Below are 27,872 nucleotides of genomic sequence, written 5' to 3' on the forward strand. Positions count from 1 at the left end.
AATCCCACAAACCTCCCCATAAAACACATAAAGAAGCCAAACTGGATCCGTTTTCCACTTGAGTTCAAGTTTCACTTCAGCCTGATGTGCATCAGCTGGAGAATACATCTTCCATCCTGTCCTGCATGAGATCATCACTATGATCAACAATCTCTGCCAAATTAACAAGATTTTACCTTTTTCAGTTTGTTTGTTTTACGTTTAGTTAACTGGACGTTTTAAGCTGTTTTCCTGATTTCATGGGACGTACTTCACATAGATTCTCCAGAAATGGATCCTCAGCCCATATGCCATACAGCACCAGTGTGCACACATCTGCACATCTAACATCCAGGTGTATGAGTTGAGGAGATTCATAGAAGAATAGCCATCATGTTGATCTTTATCATGTCTGTGCTACATGAAGGTGAATTTTCCCTCCCTCCCACCACAACAGCTGCATCCTGTCTGCACATCTTCCCTCAGTGACCCGCCTGCTGTTGTTGCAGCAGCATTATCTTCTTACACACAGAAACCAGTAGCTTCCAGTGGTGTCCCAGCCTGTTTGGATTTTGAACAGAAGCTCCTTTTTGCAGCAGGCAGTTGGAAAAATGACGGCTCTGTGGAGGATCAGGTAAAGCAGATTCCACGGAGTGATGCTTAGTGTTTTCTGATGATGAACGCGTGGTTGAACAAACGTCGGCTTCATTCTGATTTCTATCCTCCAGGAAACAAAAGTTTATTGTTGATGATGATATTTCAGTATTTAATGAGACATTTGAACTTTTTCCATCATGGCAAACAGATTTAACTGATGAGACCTCTCACATGAGGGATAAACAAATTAAACCGTTATTCTTGTACATGACGTGTTTGACTCTGAGACAAATACGAAGCAGCAAATATTGTTGTTGACAGAAACAATAGCTCCTAACAGCATCAGTTCACTGTTTCTGAGTCAGCTGGTAGGTGAAGAAAAAGTCTGATCACAGCTTGAATCATCAGGACGGGACTCGAGGAAGCTGCTGGAGACAGAAACAACATGAAACAGCAGATGTGTTGCAGCCTGGTTCAGTCAGGCAGGAACAGTAAGACAAGTGTGTGCAACAGAGGAGGGATTAGTCCAAACAGAGGGCTGTATGCACACAAGCTCCACATTCACTAGTGTTTATAATCACCAACATAGATTAAAGGCTGACCCCCCGACATAAAACATAATCTGACATCAGATCAGAACTGCAACTCTGAAATCCTTTTTGTTTGGATCACATGCTCGCAGGAATATTAAAGGACAACAGCCTGAGGATCCGGGTCTGTTGTTTCTCTGAGACGGTCCAGAAGCCACCTCTGAAATATGAACAAGGTTTTACTTTAACAAACTCCTGTGGATCAGATGGGTCAGATCTTCTTCATTCTGGAAGCAACGGCTTTTTTCTTTTCCTGCAGGTGGAGTGTCTCTGAGATCTTCTGACATGGAAAACTACCTGTGCAAGGTGAGTCCAGCTGAACTTCTCCCACCTTAATCTGATGTGTCTGGTTTGTGTCTGTGATATCATCATGAAGCTGGATTCAGATTTCATCCAGAGACTCAGACTAAACCCCAACCCTGACTGGTGAGAGACTGAACCATAACCTCTAAAAGCGTGGACTTTACTGAGAAACAAAGATTTAAAGCTGCTGAGGGTGGCAGCTCCTCACTGTTGTTTCTGCAACAAACGAGTTGATCCAGTCAGATTCAAAAGGAAGAACTTCTGACCAAAGTCCACAGAAATGTCCTGAACTTCATCCTGGTGTCCTCCGGAGGACTGGTTCAGTCCTGAATCCATGACCTCTGCAGCTGTCCCAAAGATCATCTGAACTCAAACGTTTTATTTTCACAACAGCATGAGGTTCAGAAACAATCAGTCATGAGTTCTGTGGTTCTGAAGTCAGTCCAGTTGACAGGAAGTAGTCAAACTTAACAGGAAGTGAATATTTGTGGGACAAACTACCAGCTGATGTAGCTGCATGATGGAGACTATGGTGACCATAGATCAAGGATGTCAAATATTCGTCTTCCTGCAGGTTTTAGATGTTTCCTGCTCCATCACATGGGATTCAGATTAAATGAATCTGTAGAAATTATTCTCAAGTTCTGCACAAGTTCTGTTCATAACACGTCAATGTCAGCAGAAACATTTAAAAAAATGAAGTTTTTTTTCCTTCAAGGACCAGAACTGGACATCCCGGCCGTAAAAACTGAGGGGATGATTATACAGATCCACCAGGTGATGCCTCCTGGTGCACGTTGGATTGGTTGGTTCTCAGATGCTGGAAAACAGAACATGAGACAAACATTTGTCCGTTAAAGTAGCACTGTGTAATAGAATAGAATAGAATGCAATAGAATAGAATAGAATAGAATAGAATAGAATAGAATAGAATAGAAATACTTTATTAATCCCTTCAGAGAGCCCTCAGGGAAATTTGGGTACCAGCAGCAATACAACACCAACAGTAAAGCAGGACAAGCACAAGACACAATATATACAGGTACAAAGCAAAATAGAGGCAAATAGAATGCAATATAATAATAATAACAATAAGATAAGTTAAATAAAACAATATAAACAAGCATTGCACACAGTAGAGGTGGTACAGATTCCCAGTTCACTATTACACGTATAAGTTATTACAACTGTTTGTATGGGTTATTGTGCATGTGTTGTATCAGGCGGACTGCACACCTCCCTCTCCCCCCTCCTTCTCCCCCTCCTGCCTAATGCAGAGTTGTACAGTTCGATGGCTCGGGGGACAAAGGAGTCTCTGAGCCGGTTGGTCCTACTCTTGGGGAGGAGCAGCCTGTTACTGGTCAGGCTTCTCTGTGCACTGATGACAGTGTGCAGAGGGTGACTGGCATCATTCACAATAGCCAGTAGTTTTTTTTTAGTGTTCTCCTCTCTGCCACTGTCACCAGGGAGTCCAGCTTCATGCCAACCACAGAGCCCGCCCGCCTGATGAGTTTTTCTAGTCTGTTAGCACACCTTTTTGTCATGTTACCCCCCCAGCAGACAACAGCATAAAAAAGTGTACTAGCTACCACAGACTGATAGAACATCCACAGGAGTTTCCTGCAGATGTTAAAAGATCTCAGTCTTCGCAGGAAGTACAGAAGGCTTTGGCCCTTCTTGTACAGGTGATTTGTACAGCATGTCCAGTCCAGCTTGTTATCCAGCCACAACCCGAGGTACCTGTAGTTGTCTACAATCTCCACCTTATCGTCCCTGATGGTCAATGGACGTGGTTGTGGGCTGGACTTCCTGAAGTCAATAACCAGCTCCTTAGTCTTTGAGGTGTTAAGCTGGAGATGGTTCATCTGACTCCAGGTGACAAAGTCACTGACTAGATTCCTGTACTCATCCTCTCCATCATCCCTGATACACCCCACGATGGCTGTGTCATCTGCAAACTTCTGGATGTGACACAGCTCTGAGTTGTAACAGAAGTCTGAGGTGTAGAGTGAGAAGAGGAGGGGGGCCAGCACCGTCCCCTGGGGTGCTCCTGTGCTGCTAATAACAGTGTCAGATGTGGTGTCCTTTAGCCTGACGTACTGCGGTCTCTCTGTGAGGTAGTTACCAATCCAGGACACCAAGCAGGGGTCCACCTGCATCTCCCTCAGTTTGTCCAGAAGCATCAGGGGCTGGATTGTGTTGAAGGCACTTGAAAAATCCAAGAAGAGGATGCTCACTGTGCCCCTCCCCTTATCCAGATGAACTTGGACACTGTGTAGGAGGTAGAGAATAGCATCCACCACACCCACACCTGCGTGACAGGCAAACTGTAGGGGGTCCTGGGCTATTTGCACTTGGGGCTTGAGGAGATTGAGGATGAGCCGCTCCATCGTCTTCATCAGCTGGGATGTAAGTGCCACCGGTCTGTAATCGTTCAGCTCACCAGGACGGTTTTTCTTTGGAACTGGAACAATACAGGATGTTTTCCACAGGGTAGGCACTTTCCCCAGCTGTAGACTGTGGTTGAAGACATGCTGGAGTGGTTCCCCGAGTTCATCAGCACAGGTCCTAAGCAGACGAGGAGGCACTCCGTCAGGGCCAGCTGCTTTCCATGGGTGGAGCTTCCTCAGTTCTCCCCTCACCTGTTCTGACCTGAAAAATATGTTTGACTTATTTTGACGGTATAGTGACATTTAATGTGTACATGTCTGGAGCCGCCGTCCTGCAGCATCCCGAGGCTGAGAACCCCTTCTCAACTTTTGATCACAGGATCACTTTCCAGCACTGTGTCACACGCTAGCAACTGGATATCAACACACTGGTGGTTTTCAATGCACACCTTGGCTGAATCAGCAAAGAAGCCCAAGAGGACATCATAGGGGGAAGAGAGGAAAAGAAAGAGACAGCGCAACATCAGACTGACTTTTACTATCTGGAGAGATCTCAGAGAAGAGACGGGATGAAGACGATGCTAAATTATCCTTCGTTAGGGGACGTCAAAGTGAGAAAATCTTCTTTAACAGAAAAAAATTATTCTTTGAGTCTGAGATCAAAGATGAAAAATGGAAACTGTTAGTTTCCAGACAGATGTGAAACAGGCGAAAGATGGAAACTGTTGCTTCATCCAGATGTTGAATCTGCGTGATCACACAGCAGCACTTGCAGGGTGGGACTGATGGAGGGGATGATGGTGGAGGTTTCTTTGATGCAGGAACTGTTCTCAAAGCTTCACTGGAACCTGAATTACTAACAGAACAGCAAGAGGTTCTTCCCACTGGAACCACATCTCACCTATCACCATCTGCTCCAGATGTTCCTTGAGCCTCTGATACTTTTGGATCTTCTAGGACTGTTCTTCCTGATGTAGTCTCAGTGGAGAGTGTCATATTTATTCCAGCTGCTTCCTGCCCACCTCCATGTCTGGTTGGTACCAAGCAGTCTGTCTGGAACCAGCTGGGCCTCTGATGCGCTGATGTTCCTCAGGTAAGCCTGTTTGGCTGCTGGTTGTTGTTCCTGCACCTCCATCTGGGTGTAAAGGACACTGTTACAGGGTATTAACAAACCTCCTGGGTTAGATGGATGCTGCAGATACAGGAACAGACTGAACATGTATGTGATCAGTGAACATGTGCTGGTCCATGTTTCTCTGCCATCTTTTAGGGTTCAGGACACCAGACGGTGCTGCATCGCTGTGCCATGGTGGGGAACCGTGAAACCATGGCTGCTCTGATTGATGGAGGCTGTGCTGTGGACCTGCAGGACAGAGTGAGTGTCTCCACGGGAACGTTCATCTCAGCTATGGTGATGGAACATGCTTCAATACTCATCTTCTGCTGGGACATGTTCTGATGCTCATGTTTCTGGTGGAATATGCTCTGGTGGAGCATATTCCGATGCTCATGTTCTAATGGAACATGTTTGAAGGCTTTTCTTCTGGTGGAATATGCTCTGGTAGGATATGTTCTGACGCAACATATTCTGATGCTCATGTACTGGCGGTACATGTTTTGATGTTCATGTTCTCATAGAAAATGTTCGTATAGATGAAACATTTTCTGGAGCTTGTTTACTTGTGGAACATGTTCTGATGCTCATGTTTGTGTGTTTGAGGACGGAAACACCGCGCTTCATGAGGTGTCCTGGCACGGATTCTCCAGATGTGTCAAACTGCTTGTCAAGGCCGGAGCTGACGTCCACATCAGGAACAAGGTCAGATCATCCGTGTGATGTTCCTCACTGAGGAGACACCTGAACATGTTCACACACCATCATGTTTCAGGCAGGAAACACACCACTTCACCTTGCGTGCCAGAATGCACACGCGCAGACTGCTCGCCTTCTGGTTCATGGAGGTTCTGATCCAGAAGCCAAGAACAACGTGAGTCCGAGATGAACGTCCTGATGTCCCCCTCCAACCCTCCATCACTGACCTGAGAACTCTGCTGTTTCAGGTGGGCGACACCTGTCTGCACATGGCTGCTCGCTACAACAACCCCAACCTGCTGAAGATCCTGCTGGGTTCAGGCTGCTGTATGGCAGAGAAAAACCAGGTCCGTCCATCCATCCATCCATCCATCCATCCATCCATCCATCCATCCATCCATCTTCAGTTGGATCTACCTAAGTTTAGACATTAGACTCTGTAGGCAACCTGTTAATGTTCAGGCCACGCCTTCTCCACGAGGCCACACCCTCGCCACACGTCTGATCACCTGACAATCTTCCACCTGCTTTACCCACTCAGCTCTGTTCATCTTGATCTCCTTACTCCCTATTTCTGTCCTCATTTATCTTCCCTGGTCCATTTATTCGCCCTTCATCGCCCATCATCCGTCATTACTTTGTCCATCTTTACCTTCCCTAACCCATTCATCCTTCCTTCCCCTCCTTTCACCGACATCTACCTGTCAGTCCATCCATCCTTTTTCCCCTCATCTATCATCCCTTCTTCCCTTCTCCTTTCATCCTCTCTCTCTTCTCGCACCAGTCTATCCTTTCTTACTTTATCCATCCTCACACTGTCATCTATTTGTGCTTCCTCCCCTTCTCTCCCTCATCCATCCATTCCTTCCTCATTCTTTCATCCCTTCTTATTCCCTCATCCACCCTCATTCCTTACCCATTCATCCTTCCACCCCCTCCCTCATCTATCCTTCCATCTTCCTTTTCATCTCTCATCTTTTACCTCATCATAACTTTTCTCCTCCCTCTTCATCATTTTCTCTGTTTTTCCATCTGGGGAAAGTCGATCATGTCGCCAATGTCCTGAGACTGGAACCGATTTTAACGCAGAACAACCTGAGAAATGCAGCTGCTCTCAGACGATAATAAAACCAGAGCAGAGTGAAAACCCAGCAGACTGCTCTGGTTCCTGGTGACATCGGCTCATCTTTGTATCTGCAGGGAGGAGACACGGCTCTCCACGTTTCTGCTGCTCTCAACCACAAGAAAACAGTTCAGCTCTTACTGGAGGCTGGTGCTGATGGTAGGATCAGAAACGCAGTAAGTTCCCTCACAGTTCACAAAGAGCGTCACATCAGCCTCATTCAGATCAATTCACTGATCAATAAACACTTTCTGTTCTCCTCCAGGCTGGAAAAACAGCTCTGGACAAGGCCCGAGACAACCATCACAAAGAAGTGGCTCTGCTCCTGGCCAACGCTCCTCAGGTTCTGCACCTCAGTAGAACTTTTTGTTCAAGTGTGTTCAAGTGTTCAAGTGGTGGTCCATCATACATTTACAAAAACAACAGTTACACAGCGTGTAAACCAGGGACGTCCATGTTGGTCCTCGAGGACCAAAGTCCAGCAGGTTTTACATGTTTCCTGCTGTAATAGACCTCAACATCTCTGAAATAAGCAAACATCAGAGAGGACTTTCAGACCTCATCTGTCTTATAAAGTTTCTGTTTCATGTCAAGAAACCAGTGACACCTGAAATCTGGTCAAATATGAACAAAAGTCAAGTATCTGAAACAGGAACACAAACATGCTCCTGAACAACAAACTAATCTTAAGAAAGTGGAAGGATTCACGTCTCATGCTGATGGATCCGGTTGTAAGTAGAGGTTCAAAGTGCAAAAAGACTATAAACAGAGACTAGGTCATTTAGCCTCAAATAGGCTGCTCATCAGCTGATGAAAAGTTTAAGACCACTGCTTTAAAAAGTACAAATCAGTTGGAAAAATCTGTCTTTCAGGATATTTTCTTTCAGCCGTTGACACTGTCACAACCTCCTGATGGAAGAACAAAAAAGCTTTGTGTCTTTGAACGTTGCAGCCTCGCTGAGCATCGACTTGGTACGACACTCCTCTCACATTTCTAAAAGGATCCTGATAGTTATGGGATAACAAAAAGTTTTTTTAAAACCCAAAAGATTTCACTTGTGCTGAGCCGGAGAATCCAACAGGCTGGTCCACAAAGACACAGGCTGGTCCTCAACCCAAAGATCCAGTAACCAGGAGACGACATCTGCCCCCTGGTGGACATCTTGTGCACTACACTTTTGTTTGTTTTTTTTATCATTTGTTAAATCAAGATTTCAGATAGAAAAAATAGAAATTTCTGTCTTATTTCTTGGGTCAGGCTTTAACCCCTTAGTGCCTGAATTTACCATAATTATATAAAAACTTAATACAGTTAAAAAAAACAGAAATAAAATACAATTTAACATTAAATAAATACAAATAAATATAAAAAGCATCATACAAAAATGACACAAATAAACGTAAATAGATTAAAATAAATCAATAAAATAAAAAAAAATAAAAGTTTTATAAAGCTGATGTATTTTTGGTTCTTGTTTATTTGTATTTTCTCCTGGTCTTTAGATTTTTTTTCCGGAGTTTTCCAGGTAAGTTTGTGGTTTCTTGAAGATGTTTTGTGGCAGCGTGTTCTCCAGGTTCCTGTCAGTTAAATCCTAATTATTTTAATGTTTATGATGTTTCCGTGCTCAGGTGCGCTACCTGAGAGGAAGAACAACGAGGAGACCGAAGCTGAGAGCAGGACCCAGCCCGACTGTCACCAGAACAGAACCACAGCCCGACAGGGTGAGAAGTTAAAATATCTAGAACGTGCAGAAACGTGCTGACGTGCTGTCAGTCATTGATCATGTGACTCTGGCTTCCTGCAGGAGGTCACCAGCTCGGTGGAGGATGCCGCCTGCAGCAGACAACCTGAGCTCAGAGCAGCCAGCAGGGTGAGGAGGATAAACCGGGTTACAGTGAACCCTCCGACTGCCACAGAATTGTGACCCAACATGATTTATAAAATGAAGTTCAGTGATGGAACGACCTGAACTCCAGCTGGTTTAATTCCCTGCATCACCAGAACTTCCCAGAATTAAAGGCTGATGATGTTCCTCTAACTCCTCTACAGGTTCCGAACGAATCAGACCTCCCTGAAGGCAGCAGTCACTTCCACACGTTGAAGGAAGGAGGAGACGGTTCTACTCCGAGTGGGAAAACCTATCAGCTGTACACTCTGTACCGAGACAAGGACGGAAAAATCCGACAGGTTGGTTCTGCTACAGTTTCAGAGCACTGTAAAGACGTTCCATAACCAAATCTTACCTTCTTATGTTACATCTTTTACCATCAGCCAAAAAGTCTGTATGATCTTGTTATGAGTCATAAACTCAGCAAGAGCAAAATGTCTGAGATTTGGTAAGATTTCCTGAAATAAGAAACAATTCTAGACTTTAGACAAATGAGAATCATCTTATAACAAGTTAATAATGACTCATATAAAGTTCTTTGTTAAGGAAAAAACAACCTCAAACAGCCTGTCAATAGTTCTTTCTCACTTTGAGGGAAAATATCCTGAAACAGGAGAAACTAAACAGAACGACAGGTAGCGCAGTGGTCCTGGAGCTGGAAGGTTGGTGGTTCAACTCCCACCTTATCTGGGCTTTGTGGAGATGTGGCGTTCTTGAACAAATTGGCTCTTTTAAATGAACAATGGGAACTGAGCTGGAATTGCGAGTCATTCATTTGCAAACTGTTCTGTCTAGAAATTGTCCACGCTGCCTTCACGTGACACGCGTGTGCCATCAGTCCAACATGCTTCACTCATGTGAGGCATCTACGAACAGAAAGTATTGATCGGAAACAAATACGGTAATACTCTTGACTTGGTACTGACCAGAAACTGCTCCACAGCCGACCTGTCCGTCACCCCGCTGCACCTCTCAGACCACGTCCTGGTTAAATTCTCTCTCTTCCTTCCTCATGTCACTCAAGTGGCTCCAAAAATGGCGTCCTACCGCAGAAACTTGAGATCCCTCAGACCTACACAGCTGTCTGATGAGGTACTCTACCCTCCCTTCCCACTCAGACTTCTCCTTACTGTCTGTTAATGAGGCTACAGAAACACTCTGCTCCTCTCTCGCCTCCTCTCTGGACAAACTCTGTCCTCTGGTGTCAAAACCAGCCAGACAAAATCCTCCCAGTCCATGGCTCACAGACCCGGACTCAGGGCTTCAGAAAGAAAGTGGTGCAAAGCAAAAGAGCACACTGACTTGTCTGAGTACCAGCAAAAACTTGAAACTTTCACATCCAGCCTTAAGGCGGCCAAGAAAACCTTTTATCAGAACAAGATCCGCAATACTCCCAACACACGATGGTGTTTAACTCTCTTCTATCTCCACCACCACCACCTGCTCAGCCTCCCACTGTGCTGACTGCAGAAATGTTTGCTTCCTACTTCACTGAAAAGGTCGCTACCATCAGTAACCAATTCACTGAGCCTGACCAACTCAGCCTTACTAAATCACCCACTGGGCCGGTCTCACTGTTTCCATTCATGTCTAAACCACTAGAGCGTGCCGTCTCCAGTCAGGTCTCACAGTTCCTCCAAGACAACAACCTGTTAGATCCATATCAGTCTGGCTATAGGCAAGGCCGCTCTACTGAAACTGCTCTCCTGTCAGTTACTGATTCCCTACGGGTTGCCAGATCCGCTGGTCCATCCTCAGTCCTTATATTGCTGGACCTGTCCGCTGCCTTTGAAATGGTCAACCATCATATACTGTTCTCCACAATCTCGGAGCTTGGCATCTCAGGATCTGTCCTCTCATGGTTCATGTCCTACCTCACAGGAAAATCCTTCAAAGTATCCTGGCAAGGGGGAATGTCCAGATCACATGGGCTGACAACAGGGGTGCCTCAGTGCTCAGTGCTTGACCCTCTTCTCTTTTCACTATACACCTCCTCACTCGGTGCAGTCATTAGCTCTCATGGTTTCTCCTACCACTGCTATGCAGATGACACTCAGCTTTTCCTTTCTTTCCCACAACTGTCTCAATGCAAATATCAGCATGTTGCCCATATCTCCGCATGGATGAAGGATAGTCACCTTCAGCTAAATCTGTCCAAGACCGAGCTTATTGTCTTTCCAGCCAGTCCTTCCTTACCGCCACAGATAAGCATGCAGCTTGATTCTATCATGCTTGTGCCTACATCTTCTACCAGGAATCTTGGTGTCATGGTAGACAACCAGCTGACCTTTAAGGACCATGTTGCCTCGGTTGCTCGATCTTGCTGATTTGCTCTCTACAACATCAGGAGGATCAGACCCTACCTGACTGAACACATGGCCCAGCTCCTGGTCCAGGCTCTGGTCATTTCACGCATTGACTACTGCAACTCCTTACTGGCTGGCCTGCCTGCATGCTCAGTTAAACCTCTGCAGATGATCCAGAAAGCAGCAGCACGTCTGGTCTTCAACCAGCCCAAAAGAGCTCATGTCACTCCGCTGCTAATCGCTCTCCACTGGCTTCCAGTTGCAGCGCATCAGATTCAAAGCTCTGCTTCTGGCTTACAAAACAATAACCCAAACGGCTCCAGTCTACCTCCACTCCTTAATCCAGAGCTACACTCCCTCTCCACAGTTACGCTCTGCCAGTGAAAGACGCCTAGTGCTCCCACCACAAGGTGGCGCCACATCAGTAGCTAGACTCTTTTCCTCCGTTGTTCCCCGGTGGTGGAACCATCTACCAAACTCAGTCCGATCCGCAGAGTCCGTATCCACTTTTAAAAGCAAGCTAAAGACTCAGTTGTTTAAGGAGCATTTCCACACTTAGCTTAACTCTTCTACTCAGAATGAGTTAAAAAGATTTGTCCAGATCTTTGGCTCAACCAAGTACTGAATAAGCTGTGTGCACTTATGCCCAAGATGATGTTGTGTGAGGAAATCCTCTAACACTACATGACAGCACCTGGGTCCAAGTGGACTCACAGCAGTCTACCACTTATGACGTCCCATCTTGTTTGAATTCATGCTTGTGTTGTTCTTACTCTCAAATGTAAGTCGCTTTGGATAAAAGCGTCTGCTAAATGACAAGAATAGAATAGAATAATTTTAAGATGTTTCTTACTTGTTTAAAGTCTAGATATTTTTACTTGTCCCAGGAAATCCTACCAAGTGTAATTATCTTACTGCACTTGCAGATTTTATTAGATTAGAATCTCCTCAGTTTCAGCGTTTACTTACTTGTTTAGCTCATTTTGCAGTTTGTTCTGTTTGTGCTGAGTTTGGGCCGATCTCATCAGATTCCGGCCGGCAGCTGCTGCTGCGAACCGCTGCTGAAGACGCTGGAGGGGCAGATGGTGTCCACTCAGGAGGACATGAGGCAGGACGTCCTAAATGTCCAGCAGAAGCTCAGCAGACGGCTGGACAAGATGGACCGCAGGACCAGGCACCAGGTGAGATCCTGGCTTCATGGTTTTTAGATGATTTGGGATAATTTTTATGCTTAGAGTCGATTATTCAAGAGTTCCGTCTCTTATTTCTCGCTGAGCAGCTCAAAGTGTTGGACATGCTGACTCAGGAGAGAGCAGCAGCTGAGAAGAAGAAGATGATCTACAGGATGGAGCAGAGAGCTGCAGAGGGAAGAGCTGAAGTTCTGATGACTCAGGTATCACCACCTGCAGACACCCCTGAGATTTACAGTCTGAAAACAGCTCAGATTTCTTCAGAGAAGCTAAACGGAGACAGTAAAGATCTGAAACTCAGACTGTTCAGCTGTGAGGATGATGATGTTGTTGTCTCGTCATCCAGACAGCTCTGAGACATGAGCTGATGAGCTGGTGTCTGTCCCAGCTGGAGGACATGGACGTCCCGGTTCCGGCTGAAGCCCACTATCACAAACTTCTGCTGTCTCCGTCTGTGGAGCAGTCTGACCTGGAATCAGTCCCTCTGCTGTCTGGAGACAGCAGCGCTTCTCTGGCTACACACATCAACACCCAGGAGTCCCGATCCGAACCGGAGCAGACGGGAAGCAGAACTTACTTCGAAATGAAGGTGGACAGATGTTCAGGTACGACCCGTGAGCTCAAAGTTGGACTCTTTAACAGCGCCTTTCCAATTCAACTAAAAGAAGAGATCTTTTCCCAAGAGGCAATTTATAGCAAAAAGATTACTTTTACACATTTCACAGAGAAGTTAAAGACAAAAATAAAACCAACGAGAAACTGGTTAGAAAACATGAGCAATTTGGGCAACATGTGGAGTAAAGGTAAAAAAGTAAACAGTCAATAGGAAGACATTCTACCCACCCATCAACGCTTCTCAGTCTTGATGCTGAGAAAGTGTTTGAGAAGGTGGACTGGTCATATTTGAACTATACTATGGAACAAATGGGATTCACTTTGACATTTATAAGATGGATTAATTCCCTAAACAAAGACTCAATATCAAGGGTTAGAGTCAGTGGATACTGCTCCAGATTTTTTGAGCTTAATAAAGGTGTCAGGCAGGGGAACCCGATCTCTCCATCTCTGTCTGCATTATCTATCAAGCCACTTGCAGAGTTAATAAGGAGAAATGACCAGATTGAGGGAATATTGGATGATGGAGGTGAGATGCATAAAATGTCATTGTACGCAGATGACGTTCTTTTGTTTATAAGAAATCCACAGTCATCTATAGATCTATACGGCTCCCATGTAGTGCCTGGGGGATTACGGGGCGGTTTCAGGGTACAAGGTCAATGAGGGGATATCAGAGGCAATGATGATAACAAGATGCTGGCTTGTGTGCCTGGACAGACTGGTGAAATTCAAGTGGTCAAAAGGGGGCTTTAGATATCTAGAAGTCATTCTGACTCACACCTCCAATCAGTAATATGAAGCAAGTTATGATAAACTTATTTCTCAAATTAAAAATGACATGGAAAGATAGGAGATGCTTCCTTTGTCTTTAATTGGCAGGATAGAAACTAAGATGAATGTTTTACCAAGACTGTTATTTCTCTTTAATGCATTACCTATCACTATCCCTGTATCTACATTTAAAATTTTAGATAAACTTACTTCTAGATTCATATGGCAGAACAGAAGGCCTAGAGTAAGGCTCAAAGTCCTCTGTGCATGCAAGGATAAGGGTGGATTAGCCTTACTGCATTTTAGAAGCTACTACTGGGCAGCACAACTTGGAAAATTGGTTTCGTGGATGAGACTAAATATGGACACAAAATGGGTACATATAGAGCAAGGTTCAGTTAAAAATATATCACTCTCAACCCTCCCCTTTCTAAATTAAAAAACAAAAAGGAAACTTAAAATACAAAACGGGTGGGTTAATTATACATTAAAAGTTTGGAATAAGACAAGAAAATTGTTGAATTTATCTCTGTCTTTATCTAGAGCAGGGCTATTCAATTCGGTCCTACGAGGGCTGCAATCCAGCAGGTTTTCCATGTATCCCTGCTTCAACACACCTGACTCAAATTAAATGGATCTAACAGCCAATCAAGTTCTGAACAATGACTAATTAATTTGAGTCAGGTGTGTTGAAGCAGGGATACATGGAAAACCTGCTGGATTGCGGCCCTCGTAGGACCGAATTGAATAGCCCTGATCTAGAGTGACAAAAATAGCTACTGCCTGTGACTTCCTGCCAGCAAGAATGGATGGTGGTTTCATTAGATGGGGGAGAGGGGTCTCATCACAATAAATCAGTTATTTAAAGGAAGGACTCTCAAAGCTTTATTACAACTTCAGGCACAATATGGCATTGACTCTAAGGATTTATTTAGATATTTTCAAATTCGACACTACCTAATGACAAACAAAGAGTGGGACAAAATTAGAGAAGTTCCATCCCATTTTCCTATCTTGTATTTATCGTAGGATCCATATGGATACATCCGTAGATACACTGGAGGTAAAAGGCAAATGGGAATTGGAAGCTAATAACATAATTACTGATGAGGACTGGGAGAGTTCCTGGGTGCCCTAGCAAAAATGTTTCAGCAGCCCAACCTAGAGTGAATTTAGCTAAAAATGAGATATTTTAAAAATGCTCTTAGTTATAGCTAATTATGACAATAAGCACTCCCCCCTATGTTGGAGGGGGGTGTGGAATTATAGGGGATTTTTCTCACATCTTCTGGGAATGCCCTAACCCAAAAAAATTTCTGGGAAAATCTGAAGCAACAAATAAGTGAGATTCTGAAGGTAAATAGAATAATTGAGCCACAGCAGCTCATTTTGGGCACTGTATCATGAACAGGTTTGGGGAAAAATAAGGAGTCAGAGTGCTATTTGTTATATTTTGTCAGTCTGACATGAATCTGGGTTTTTCTACCTGCCATACTATGTGAGACTTTGTCAAGGAACCTGTTCTAATAAAAAAAAAAGTAAACAGTAAATTAAATACAATAAAGTATATATATTCTATAGCAATATATTATACTATGTTATAATATGACATTAGATGTGCTATTGTATAATAAGAGGCATACTGATAATTATATTACATGTGCAATAATAATATGCCGTACAATACTATGGTATAATAAAGTGCAAGCGTAAACATAGTATAGATTGTAATAATAATAATAAATAGTAATAATAGTAATAAAGAATTAAAGTAGTATTCATGCATGTAAAAATGTCATCATAAACAATAACAGCAAAGAAAAAGAAAAAGCTCAACCAAACTCTTTTTAATTATTATGATTAAATGTTTTCAATAATTTAAATTCATATCCAACTCCCACCTCACACAGATGAGAGCTTGAACAGAACTTCTCTCCCTCCTCCTGCTGAGCGCGCCACAGACCTCTTGCTGGTCTCTGCTGCCCCCACCTGGCAGTCTTCAGGACTGCAGGACAGCCTGGCATCAGCAGCCAGTGATGGGGGGGCCTCCAGCAGCAGCAGGTCCAGCATCAGCCACCAGAAACCGGCAGTGACCATACAGCAGGAGCCCAGCAGACCTACTGACAGCACCACGGTCCTGGAGTTTTACATGGATCGACCCGCTGATCCCACTTTCAGCCAGCAGAGGAACAACCTGCATGCCATTGAGGTGAGAATGCACCTGTCAATCAAACATCAGGACCTATCGGCTTGTTGCCAAGGTAACAAAAGAGGATTAGGTGGAAGCAGGCCAGACCAAATCTGGAGAGAACCGGCTGAGTTTAAGGTGATGTTAGAACATTTCAGGTGAGTTCTGTTGAGGAAACTTGGACCCTCTATGGAACCACAAAAAAAATCTGTTTTTAGTCAAAACCTCTGAGACAGAACCTCATGCTCATCATGGGCACACCTGGGAACACAGTGATGGTTGTTATGGTAAATGAAGTGTGGTCTCGTTGCAGGTGACTCAGCGGTTCTTTGACACCGTGTCGGCTCAGTTGGAGCACTGGTGCCACAGAAAGATCCTGGAAGTGGAGCAGCAGACGGCACTCAGGACCCAGCTGGACAGGAAGGAGCTGGTGCAGCGAATCAGCATGCTGGAGGAGGAGCTCCACAGACTGAAGACCAATCAGAACGAAGAGAACTGAGGGCCAGATCGGCTACAACATCCAACAGCTCTGAGGATGGTGTAGAATTAAAACCAGAACCAACAACCCAAAGAACCGAAAACCAGAACCAGCAACCTGATAAACCGAAACCAGAACCAACATCCTGATGAACCAGAACCAGAACCAACAACCTGATGAACCAGAACCAACAACCTGATGAACTGAAACCAGAACCAACAACCTGATGAACCAGAACCAGAACCAACAACCTGATGAACCAGAACCAGAACCAACAACCTGATGAACTGAAACCAGAAATAACTGATGAACCAGAACCAACAACCTGATGAACCAGAACCAGAACCAACAACCTGATGAACTGAAACCAGAAATAACTGATGAACCAGAACCAACAACCTGATGAACCAGAACCAACAACCTGATGAACCTAAACCAGAAATAACTATCTGATGAACCAGAACCAACAACCTGATGAACCAGAACCAGCAACCTGATAAACCAAAACCAGAACCAACAACCTGATGAACCAAAACTAGAACCAATAACCTGATGAACCAGAACCAACAACCTGATGAAACAAAACCAGAACCAACAACCTGATGAACCAAAACTAGAACCAATAACCTGATGAACCAAAACTAGAACCAATAACCTGATGAACCAAAACCAACAACCTGATGAACCGTAACCAGAACCAACAACCTGATGAGCCAGAACCAACAACCTGATGAACCGTAACCAGAACCAACAACCTGATGAACCAGAACCAACAACCTGATGAACCAAAACCAGAACCAACAACCTGATGAACCAAAACTAGAACCAATAACCTGATGAACCAGAACCAACAACCTGATGAACCAAAACCAGAACCAACAACCTGATGAACCAAAACTAGAACCAATAACCTGATGAACCAGAACCAACAACCTGATGAACCAAAACCAGAACCAACAACCTGATGAACCAAAAATAGAACCAACAACCTGATGAAGCAAAACTAGAACCAACAACCTGATGAACCAGAACCAACAGAACCAACTGATCTCTACTGATTCAGTGATTCAGGTTGTTTTAAAACAACAAGCTTCAGTAACGGAGTGAAACTATAAAATGAACCTCCCCTCTAAGACTTTCTGTGTTCTGGGATTCTAACCTGTGTCGGCTGTTTTGTGGAGCGGCAGCCTCTGAGCCTGTACTGTGTTTCAGACTCCACTTAAATACATCAGTCCTTCATCATTACACCTGAGGATGATGACACATCCCTGTTTTTCTTCATATCTTTTTTTAATTAAAGTAAAACTTAATGACACACCTATGTGCACCTGTAACTGTTAACATGTACAGCTTTTACCTGCATAACCAGTAACTCAGCTGGATGTAAATAATATCTATATACCGAAAATGGATTAAGAATCACGGCCCCTAAAAAATTCAAACACATTAAAACAGCCATTTACAGTGACCTCATCCTGAGTTCAATGAAGCTCAGAAATTAGAACCTGAACCAAGTTAGGCTGAAACACGGCTGCCTCCAAGTGGGGCTTGTTGTGTAGCAGCTATAACATACCTTCAGAAACAACTGATTTCACATGAATGTACAAAATGTTTGTGAATGTTAGAGAATGAAGAAAAGATTCAGTGTTTACTGTCAACCATCCTGCAAACCATCATATTAAAAGTTTTCCCACACTAGACAGTTTCTTTACAAATTCCACCGTTAAAGTATCAGGTTTTACACATCAGAATGAAATAAGTTTAATCTGTTCCCTCAATCCAGTAACACCAACCTCGGATTTTCAGCATGGCAAATTACGCTTCGTCATCATTTCAGTTTGCTTCTCTGCAGCATTCAGGTGTGTGTTAACACAATGCCAAGGAGGAAAGACATCAGCAACAATCTTAGAGAAGTAACTGTTACTGCACATTAATCTGTAAAAATTATGTCATTTCTAAATGCTGAAAATTGTATTTTTATGGTGTTAGCAATTTTAAAATCTTGCTGTTTTTGTTATAAAGATTTAGTATTAGCATTTTCACCTGCTAGCATGCATGTATTAGCATGTTAGCTAGCTAGGACTGTTAAGGCTTGCCAACTCTGTTTGATGCTAAGAATATTTTTATGATTTATGTGACTCACAATGAGACTATTTCAGTTTTACTCTATCCGGTCATGAAAAAAATGGTTTTAAAGATCATGAAGAGGAACTACCTTCATCTTTCATCACAGTTAGTTAACTATCTGGCTAGCTGCACTGTAGAAGCAGTGAGAACAGAACACTGTCGTTTGGACAGACATTTAGAGCAGTGATTCCCATTCCTGGTCCTTAAGGCACAATATCTTGCACATTGTAGATGTCGCCCTGCTGCAACACACCTGATTCAAATTAATGGCTCATTAGCAGACTTCTGCAGAGCTTGTCAGAGATCCATTTTATTTGAATGTGTGTTGCAGCAGGGAGACATCTAAGACCTGCAGGATAGTGTCCCTTGAGAACCAGGGTTGAGGATTCCTGATTTAAAGAAAACTAAACAGCCAACCAACTGTCAGGCACATTGGTGGAAGGTTGATGATCTGTGCTTGTTCTGCAGTTACAGGATCTGGACACTTTGTAGTCATTGAGTAGACCATGAAGTCCTTTGGATACCAAAATATTTTAAGGTCAGATGTGAGTCCTTCTGTCCGACATCTTGGCTGAAAGTGTCTCATGCAGCAGTTATTGGCCATCTTCTTCAGATTGTGCACATTCACAAGAAAAAAAGGCACACCCTCCTTCACTGCTCAGTGTAAGGTGGGAGACACTGCAGTGGACACCGTAACATTTTCAGTGTCAACATATGACACAAGAAATGCTTCTTCAACTGTGAAGGAAAGCAACATTTGTTCAAATTCCCAAAGGAAACAATTATTAGACAGCAATGGATGGAGTGGAAGCAAGCCACAGATTTGCACCAACAGTTGTGTTTGTGACCGGCACTTCACCGAAGACTGCTGGAAGGATAAGTGCCGGTACAACAAGAGATTTGCTACCAGGTTTTAGCTGTAAAGAGGGTCTTTTCCTACAATCAAGGACCACGTTTCCGATCCTGAGCCACAAACTGTAAGTAAAACTGAATAAGTTGTCTATTTTGTTTTGATAGTGTGTGAGCAACGGTCAAACAAAAGGAATGAACCTACACTTACTTTACTATCGCTACCAGCAGGTAACACACATGTACTGAGGACCAGAAAGTTAGTGATCAACACTGTAGATGGAAATGCAACAAATGTAACATTCAGGCTAAAAACATCCAGGTGATTAGCCACATGAAAGTGTTGGTATCATTAGCTGATCTATTTCTTGGCAGCAGACATTTTCCACCTCTGTTGGCATTGTAGTACATTTGCCACGTGTACACCTATTAACAGGGGCAGGTGCAAATATACAAGGCAAGTGAGTATTTACCAAACAGATAAGTCCTGCTGCATTCCTTGCTGCGGAGTTCTGAGTCGCTGCGGGGTGCCGAGTCACTGAGAGTTGCTGAGTTGCTGCCAAGTCGCTGTAGGTTGTCGAGTCGCTGTGGGTGGCACAGTCGCTGCAGATTGCTGAGTCTGCAGGTTGCTGAGTCGCTGCAGGTTGCTGAGTCGCTGCAGGTTGCTGAGTCTGCAGGTTGCTGAGTCGCTGCAGGTTGCTGAGTCGCTGCGGATTGCTGAGTCTGCAGGTTCCTAAGTCGCTGCAGGTTGCTGAGTCTGCGGGTTGCTGAGTCTGCAGGTTGCTGAGTCGCTGCAGATTGCTGAGTCTGCAGGTTGCTGAGTCGCTGCAGGTTGCTGAGTCGCTGCAGGTTGCTGAGTCTGCAGGTTGCTGAGTCGCTGCAGGTTGCTGAGTCGCTGCGGATTGCTGAGTCTGCAGGTTCCTAAGTCGCTGCAGGTTGCTGAGTCTGCGGGTTGCTGAGTCTGCAGGTTGCTGAGTCGCTGCAGATTGCTGAGTCGCTGCAGATTGCTGAGTCGCTGCAGGTTGCTGAGTCGCTGCAGGTTGCTGAGTCGCTGCAGGTTGCTGAGTTGCTGCGGATTGCTGAGTCTGCAGGTTGCTGAGTCGCTGCAGGTTGCTGAGTCTGCGGGTTGCTGAGTCTGCGGGTTGCTGAGTCTGCAGGTTGCTGAGTCTGCAGGTTGCTGAGTCGCTGCGGATTGCTAAGTTGTTCACTCTAATTTTCGGGGTCTGATTCGGGCTTGAATATGTACAGCTGTTTGTTTTGTGTTGACATTTTTTACTGAGTATTTATATTACTTCGGTTTGTTTACAAGTTCTGCAGGTGTTTCTATGACAAAAACAGTGCATGCACCCAACACCTACTCCAAGCAGTTGACCAATCAGAGGCAGCCTACATCAAGGGGGAGGCGGGGCTCAGAGAGGAAGAGACTCATTTTGCTTGTTTCTGGCAGACGCTGATCTGAGGGCCTACAGAGACGATTGATATAAAATAAAGGGGTTTGTTAAAATTGCTTGATTGATTCCTGCATACTCTCACATATTAAAATAATTTAGCCTGAAATGTGCATAATAGCCCCTTTAACGTTTGCTGAACGCTGCAGCTAAACTTTAGGAAACCTTCCCTCGTTTCCCTTTCCTGCTTTACTTCTCCCAGCTCCACCACAACCCTGGTCACTCATGTTGCTTATTATCCAAGTCAGGCTTAAATTAGTCATAATACACATTTTCATAACTTGTAGGTAAAAATATAGAGGAGAATAAATGCTTTTTAAGTACTTGATCTGTTACATCTTTTATCTTATCTTACACTCAAATGTAAGTCGCTTTGGATAAAAGCGTCTGCTAAATGACTGTAGAATAGAATAGAATCGTCCATGAGGAGTACTGACTCAATGTAGAACCTTTTTCCAGCGGCATTTTCCAGCTCTGCATGGCCAGTTTGGAGAATAGTCTCCTCATTGTTGTCTAGTCTACTTCAACAACTCATCACTCAGCAGCAATACCCATCCATCCATCACCTCCACTTGCTTTATCCAGTTCAGTTAAGATAATAAGTAAAGAAGCCAGTGGTGCAAACCTCAACGAACTAAAGAAACATTGGATAGAAAAGTGATTTACCACAAATAAACATTAAAAAGATTATTGAAACTAAATTTAGTACAAGCCTGAAGAGTGGACCAAAATTATTCCATAACCATGTGTGTGTGTGTGATAACGTCATCCAGAAAACCATTACTTCAACTTGCTGCTGGATCATGGACTGGACCATGTCTTGATCTGTAAAACTGAAAGAAGATGGCTTTTAAACGCAGACTTTCCACAGAAAATGTTTCATATTTTAAACAAAGTTGATGTTTCCAGTCTGTTTATGAAAAGTTAATAATTTAAGCTTTCGGGCCAGATATCTCCCAGGACTGCACAGGTCTGCTGCTGCTGCTGCACTGAGAGTCCGGCCAGTACGCAGACCAACATGTGGGAGGATGTATGCAGGCGTGGCGAGCATCTGTGTGGTGGGTGGAGCTCTGCTGAAGCTGGTGCTGGTTGTGTAACCCAATGTGACATCTGGCACTCGGCCTCAACGACCACACAGCAGCTTCTGAAGGGAAAATCAAATCAATGGTGCATCGACTGTGTGAGGGAGCGATGGAAACCTAATTAAAGGCCCTGCAGGCACAGCTGGTCATTTTATGCAGCCAAGCAGCACAGCTCTAACATCCAGCCTGTAATATGTGGCTCTGCTGTGAGGGGAATCTGATCTAATGAGGGACAAAGATTCAGTTTCAGAAGGGACAGAGTTTTCCAGAATCTGGACTTTTCAGGGTTCATGGAAAAAACTTTGTTCTGTCCAGTTAAGATCCCAGTTTTTATGTTGAAACAGATGTTTTTAGTTTTTGGTCTCAGTTTCAACACCGGACCGTAACAAGCCAGGCCGGGCCCGCTGTGGTGGGTTGAGGTGTTAGTCTAGTTCTATTGGTGGTTTCAGACATGTGATCCAGAACTTCTGTGACTCAGTTGTGTACTGATCTCCTCTGTCCTGTTTGGATCTGTGAATATTTTTCCTGTCATGTTGTGAGTCAGGAACAAGTTCATGGTTTGGACCCGTCGTGACTCCACATGGACCGAATCACAGAGAAGTTCTGAAGTTCTGTCTGAGACCAGAACTGTTGGTTTCTGTTTCTCTTAAAATAACCCAGATGATAATTCTGATCCGAACAAAAGAACTCCATCTGACCTCGGTGAACTCCTGTTTATGACCCCCACCCCCCCTCAGAAAACAAACTGCAGATGATGTCACTGCTGACATCATGGTCATGTGACACTGATTACTGGTTCAAACAGCAGGTTCCTCTCATTCCTGCATGCATGAGCATGGACACAGAACCTTTCAGATTATATAGCTGGACAAAGAATTTCAGAACCTGGTCAGAAACTGTTTCACAACCTGGGTAAAAACTTAGGTGAGAGTATGGGTCTAAACCTGGATCAGAAGTTATTTCATAGCTTGTTTCAGAACCTAGGCCAGAATCTGGTCAGAACCTTAGTCAGAACCTAGGTCTGAAGCTGTTTCAGAACCTGAGCCAGAACCTGGTCAGAACCTTGGTCAGAACCTGGGTCAGAACTTATTTCAGAGCCTGATTTAGAACCTGTTTCCGAACCTGGGTCAGAATGTTGAATGTCCCTCTGACAGCCTCGGTGTGGGACAGCCGTCCTGCTGGCTGTCACTCGGCAGATATCGACGGGCCCAGCTGGAGTTGGCTGTCCTGGTGTGGGAGAAGGGAGCGGGGTGGGGGTGGTGTCCCAGCGGGATGGGAGAAGGGAGTGGGGTGGGGGTGGTGTCCCAGCGGGATGGGAGCGGGGTGGGGGTGGTGTCCTGGCGGGAGGTGATCGATGCTCACATCCTGTGAACCCTGCATGTAACACGAAGAGAGCTCCATCACACAGACCCACACAGCACAGGAAAGTGGACGGAGCTTTGAAGCCGACTCAGAACACCAACATCCAAACACCTCGATGGGGTAGAACCATCCAAACGCAGTCAGCTCCCAGGAATCCAAACCACGATGGACAGCACCAAGAGGCCCAGGGGGAAGCCGGACCTGTGAGATGTAAGTCCTGCTCACATGTTGGAGCTGTGCATGAAGCGGTTTGTTCTGCTGATGAAGGTGATGATGAAGGTGATGATGTGAGGAGCCGACCTTCAACACATACAGGAGTGTTTGATCCAAACAACAGGTTCTGTTCATCTCCGTATTAAACAGCAGCATCACAGTTAAATCACTGAGGATGTCATCCTTTTTCTAAACAAATACTACGGTGGCCCTGAGGGCCAAAACTCAAAAACAACAATACATTTCAGAAAGAAACCAACTGAAACTAGTTTTTTGGTTTTGTTGTGTTTCTGTTGCTCGATGACGATGATGATGATGTTCAGAGCAGCGTGTGTTCAGATTTTGATCATAAAGCTGAGGTCAGACGTTAAATCAGAACTGGAGGTTCTGTAACGACGGTTCTGTAAACTTCTGTCTGTAAATTAATCTGGTTGATGTATGAACCGCAGCAAATGATTTACTCTTCACTTGAATTATTCCAGCTCTGGATACCATGAAGTCTGTTTCACTGGAAACAGGCTGAACCAGCAGAACACCAGCGGCTGTGTTTAGGTCAGAGTCAGAGGTGACCACAGATCCTGTAAACCCAGATAAGTTTTCAGCTTGACTTTGTTCAAATGTCTCAAATGTGGCTAAGATGGAGCATCATCCAACTCCAACTGTCCAGGATAAGTCATCTGCTCTGACCCATCCATGATGTGAAGCTGCAGACTGGATCCATGTTTGTTTGTATGTGTGGTCTTTTCTTTTTCGTGTCCTTGTGGAATCCAGCATCCATCAGTCCCCTGTGGGTCACCCAATAGAAGGATGAGGAAACATTTGAAGGGTTAGGTAACATTAACCCTATAAGTCTGAGCATACCGTCAGCAGAAAATTATTTTTAGATTTAAAATGACTGTGACTGATCAACCATTCATGCTACAGATGCACTTACAACAGATCCTAAAAGCTGAAAAGCTTCTACGGGATGTTGCAGGATCTATGGCAGGGCTACTCAATTCGGTCCTACAAGGGCCGCAGTCCTGCAGGTTTTCAGTGTTTCCTGCTAACACACACCTGACTCAAATTAAATGGATCCAACAGCCTATCAAGTTCTGCCTATCAAGGTTAGAGAACATTAAAACAATAAGGAGCCATCAAGAGGTCAAGCGAACATTACAGGGGCCAGGGAACATTAAAAGACTAAATGAACATTAGAAGATGAAGAGAATAAGCAAAAAATCGAAAGGTTAGGGAACATTAAAAGGGTAAAGGGTCATCAGAAGGTGAGCATTAGAGGGGCCAAGAATATTAAAAGATTTAAGGAACATGGGGGGTATGGGAACATTAGAAGAATCAGGGAATTTCTCCTTTAGACAGATCATCTCCTTATATTTCACTGGATCAATGAATCCCGAGTCCAGTTCTTTTTGTAGTAACAGTTTAAACATGTTTTATTCCTGGTCCTGGTAAGTCTTGACATCATGGGATGGTCTGGAGTCTCCTGATCTCCAGGGAGAACTTTCCTGCAGGAGAGGAGGAGGGACTACTGAACATATTAATGAAGATGATGAAGTTCTTAGGTTTTGGTGTTCACCAGAAGACCTTTCTCAGAGTTCAGAGATGTCAGTGATCTCCATCTGTCTGATGACCTCCCGCTGTGAGACTAACAGTTGTTTTTGTCTCCGCAGTTTGAGTATGTGGCAGTGAAGCGGTGAGAAGCTGACCATGGGGGACTGGAACCTGCTGGGCAGCATCCTAGAAGAGGTCCACATTCATTCCACCATTGTGGGCAAGATCTGGCTCACCATCCTCTTCATCTTCCGCATGCTGATCCTGGGAGCGGCTGCTGAAGATGTGTGGGATGACGAGCAGTCCGAGTTCGTCTGCAACACGGACCAGCCGGGCTGCAAGGCGGTCTGCTATGACCGAGCCTTCCCCATCTCTCTCATTCGCTTCTGGGTACTACAGGTCATCTTTGTGTCTGCGCCCTCGCTGGTCTACATGGGCCATGCTCTGTACTGCATCCGAGCACTGGAGAAGGAGCGGCATCGGCGGCGGGCCCAGCTGAAGGAGGAGCTGGACGAGTCAGAAGTAGCGCTGGATGAGCACAAACGCATGGAGAGGGAGCTGAGGAGGCTGGAGGAGCAGAGGAAGGTAAAGAAGGCTCCTCTGAGAGGTTCTCTGCTGAGAACCTACATCATCCATATCCTGACTCGCTCAGTGGTGGAGGTCTGCTTCATCCTGGGCCAGTACATTCTCTATGGTGTCCAGCTGGAGCCACTGTATAAGTGTGAGCGGCTGCCGTGCCCCAACAGCGTGGACTGTTACATCTCCAGGCCCACAGAGAAGACCATCTTCATGGTCTTCATGATCGTCATTGCTGGAGTTTCACTTTTCCTGAACATTCTGGAAATATCCCACTTAGGAGTCCGTAAGATCAAACAGACTCTGTACGGAGAGAGGTACACAGAGGATGACAGCATGATCTGCAGGTCCAAGAAGAGGTCCTTGCAACAGCTGTGCGTCATGAGCCATCTATCACCCCACAACGGGCCTTTGACTCAGACCTTTAAAGTCATTCAGGACGCAGACATGAAGCCTCTCCATTACAGCAGTGGTTTTAAAGTCGGCTATGAGGCGCAGAGACACAACAGCTTGGCTCCTCCGAGTCAGCCTACCTATACTGTCCCTCAAGCAAAGATACCACCAAGGTTTGGAGAGAGCTCTGTGACCCAAAACCTCCAAACCAACAAAGGTTCAGAGGTTCATCATTCAGCCTGGACCTCTGTCATGTCCACGGTGGAATCCAGTGCACCGAGCCAGATGGACATTCACAACGGGGATCATCCCCACCACAGCCATCTGGAGCCTCTGCTGACTGGTGGCACCTTAAGGCCCGGACCTATCAGAGACCTCAGCGAAGAAGAAAGACGGGAGTCAGCAGGTAGCGAGCCCCTGATCCCCAACCCCAGGAAGATCAGTTTCATAGCCAGGCCGGCATCCGAAAGCCTGTCCTCTATGAGCGGCTCCACCAGTCCGTCTTTACACACCTCAGAAGAGTCCGACGAACTGGGCTCGCTGCAGGGAGACATGCCCATGATGCCACCTGCCGGAGGCCGAAGGATGTCAATGGCAAGTACAGATCCCGGAATTTCTCATGTTGTTTGAGGAGTTACTGCAGGACAGACAGATGCAGCAAATTGTCCTCCAGCAGAGCCTCTGCCAGTGTTGGGAGAGGTTTTTTACTCAGATAAATCATCCCTTAGTCACAGTCAGTCTGATCCACCGACAGAGCAATAAAGTTCTGGTTCTGTAAACTAAATTCAGAAAACTGCTTCATGTGATGGGATGAAACCAAAAAGGGGAGATAAAAAGGTGAAAAGAAATGTTTAATTTATGATGAGGATGACCCCCCTACACATTTATTTTCTATAAAGTCCAGCTAGAAGTGGTCCTATGAACCAGTCCAGGACTCTCCATTCAGCCCCTCCATTGCTACCTTTGGTCTCTTTGCTGTCTGGTCTGTTAGCTTTGGACCAGAAAGACCAGTCTTCTCTGGTCAGGTTTGCGGTAGTTTAATATTCCTTCCATTTGGTGATGATGGATTTATTGGAGCTTTATGGGATTCAGATATTTGTTTTAAGAACTCAACCCTAATTTTTTCTTTTTTTCACAAATTTGTCCCTGACCTGTGCTCCTTGTTCTTTATGGTGCCTCTTGAAAATTTCAGAACAAGTGGAGATTTCATATGTAGGTATTTATAAATATGACGTACAGGTGGGGCTTATTTAACTGATAATGGGACTTTTGGATGTAATTGGAAAAATTTCTTTTTTTCTCTTGAATTTTTTCTTACCCATTTTGGCTTTTCAAACCTTTTATAATTAAATAACAATAAAATTATAATATTATATAATTATAACAAAATCTTTTTATTACACATTTTTAAAATAATTTTTATAGAATAATTTACATAAAATCCCAAAGATGTGTTTAAACTCTGGGTTGTAATGGGGAAAAAAACAGCATCTGTTCTGAACGGAGGACAAAATATCAACAAAATTATTAGTCCAGAGGAGGATGCTCATCTACTTAGAAAATCTTATTTCTGAACATTTTCAATCAGAGAAATCATAAAGAGTTGTGACTTACGTTTCTGATAAATAAGGTCGTTTTTCTGGCAGAAGTGTGAAGAACGGTATGATTTTCTTTTTCAGAGCATGTTTCTGGACATCTCCTCCATCATGAAGAAGTGAGGCGTGGAGAAGCTGGGCCACAAACGGGAGAAACTGTATCACTGATACATCAGCTTCGATCCTCGGCTGCAGTCACGTGGCCATGATGGGACTGAAAAGCACCTTACAGAGTCAGCGCGAGGCCTTCAGAGGAACCTGCTTCTGTGACTCAGAACTTACAGCCGTTTATATACAGTCACTTCATTCTGATCCTGTCTGTTATATTCACATTAAAACGTCTTCTCAAAACAGCAAGCAGCCAACATATTTAATGAGAACACAGCAGCAGCACACTGGAGTCCTCATGCTTTATTTCCCAACAACAACTGTGTTTTCCCT

The 27,872-nt window shown here is 44.6% G+C and overlaps 2 protein-coding genes across 2 annotated transcripts; both read left to right on the forward strand.

The window, feature by feature from the left end:
- The first annotated feature begins 1,431 nt into the window (after positions 1-1,431).
- ankrd6a (ankyrin repeat domain 6a) lies at positions 1,432-16,302 on the forward strand. Its single transcript, XM_041972568.1, has 15 exons — positions 1,432-1,472; positions 5,130-5,234; positions 5,580-5,678; positions 5,749-5,847; positions 5,921-6,019; positions 6,873-6,971; positions 7,061-7,138; positions 8,425-8,517; positions 8,601-8,666; positions 8,846-8,983; positions 12,019-12,171; positions 12,270-12,383; positions 12,527-12,785; positions 15,480-15,778; positions 16,071-16,302. The coding sequence occupies exons 1-15, from the start codon at positions 1,452-1,454 to the stop codon at positions 16,254-16,256; spliced, it is 1,908 nt and encodes a 635-aa protein (XP_041828502.1). The 5' UTR covers positions 1,432-1,451; the 3' UTR covers positions 16,257-16,302.
- Positions 16,303-25,023: 8,721 nt separating this feature from the next.
- On the forward strand, positions 25,024-27,554 carry gja10a (gap junction protein alpha 10 a). The gene is made up of 2 exons (XM_041972176.1): positions 25,024-26,430; positions 27,516-27,554. The coding sequence occupies exons 1-2, from the start codon at positions 25,024-25,026 to the stop codon at positions 27,552-27,554; spliced, it is 1,446 nt and encodes a 481-aa protein (XP_041828110.1).
- Positions 27,555-27,872: the final 318 nt, after the last annotated feature.

The sequence above is a fragment of the Melanotaenia boesemani genome, chromosome 20 (genome assembly GCF_017639745.1).
Source record: "Melanotaenia boesemani isolate fMelBoe1 chromosome 20, fMelBoe1.pri, whole genome shotgun sequence".
Taxonomy (NCBI): Eukaryota; Metazoa; Chordata; class Actinopteri; order Atheriniformes; family Melanotaeniidae; genus Melanotaenia; species Melanotaenia boesemani.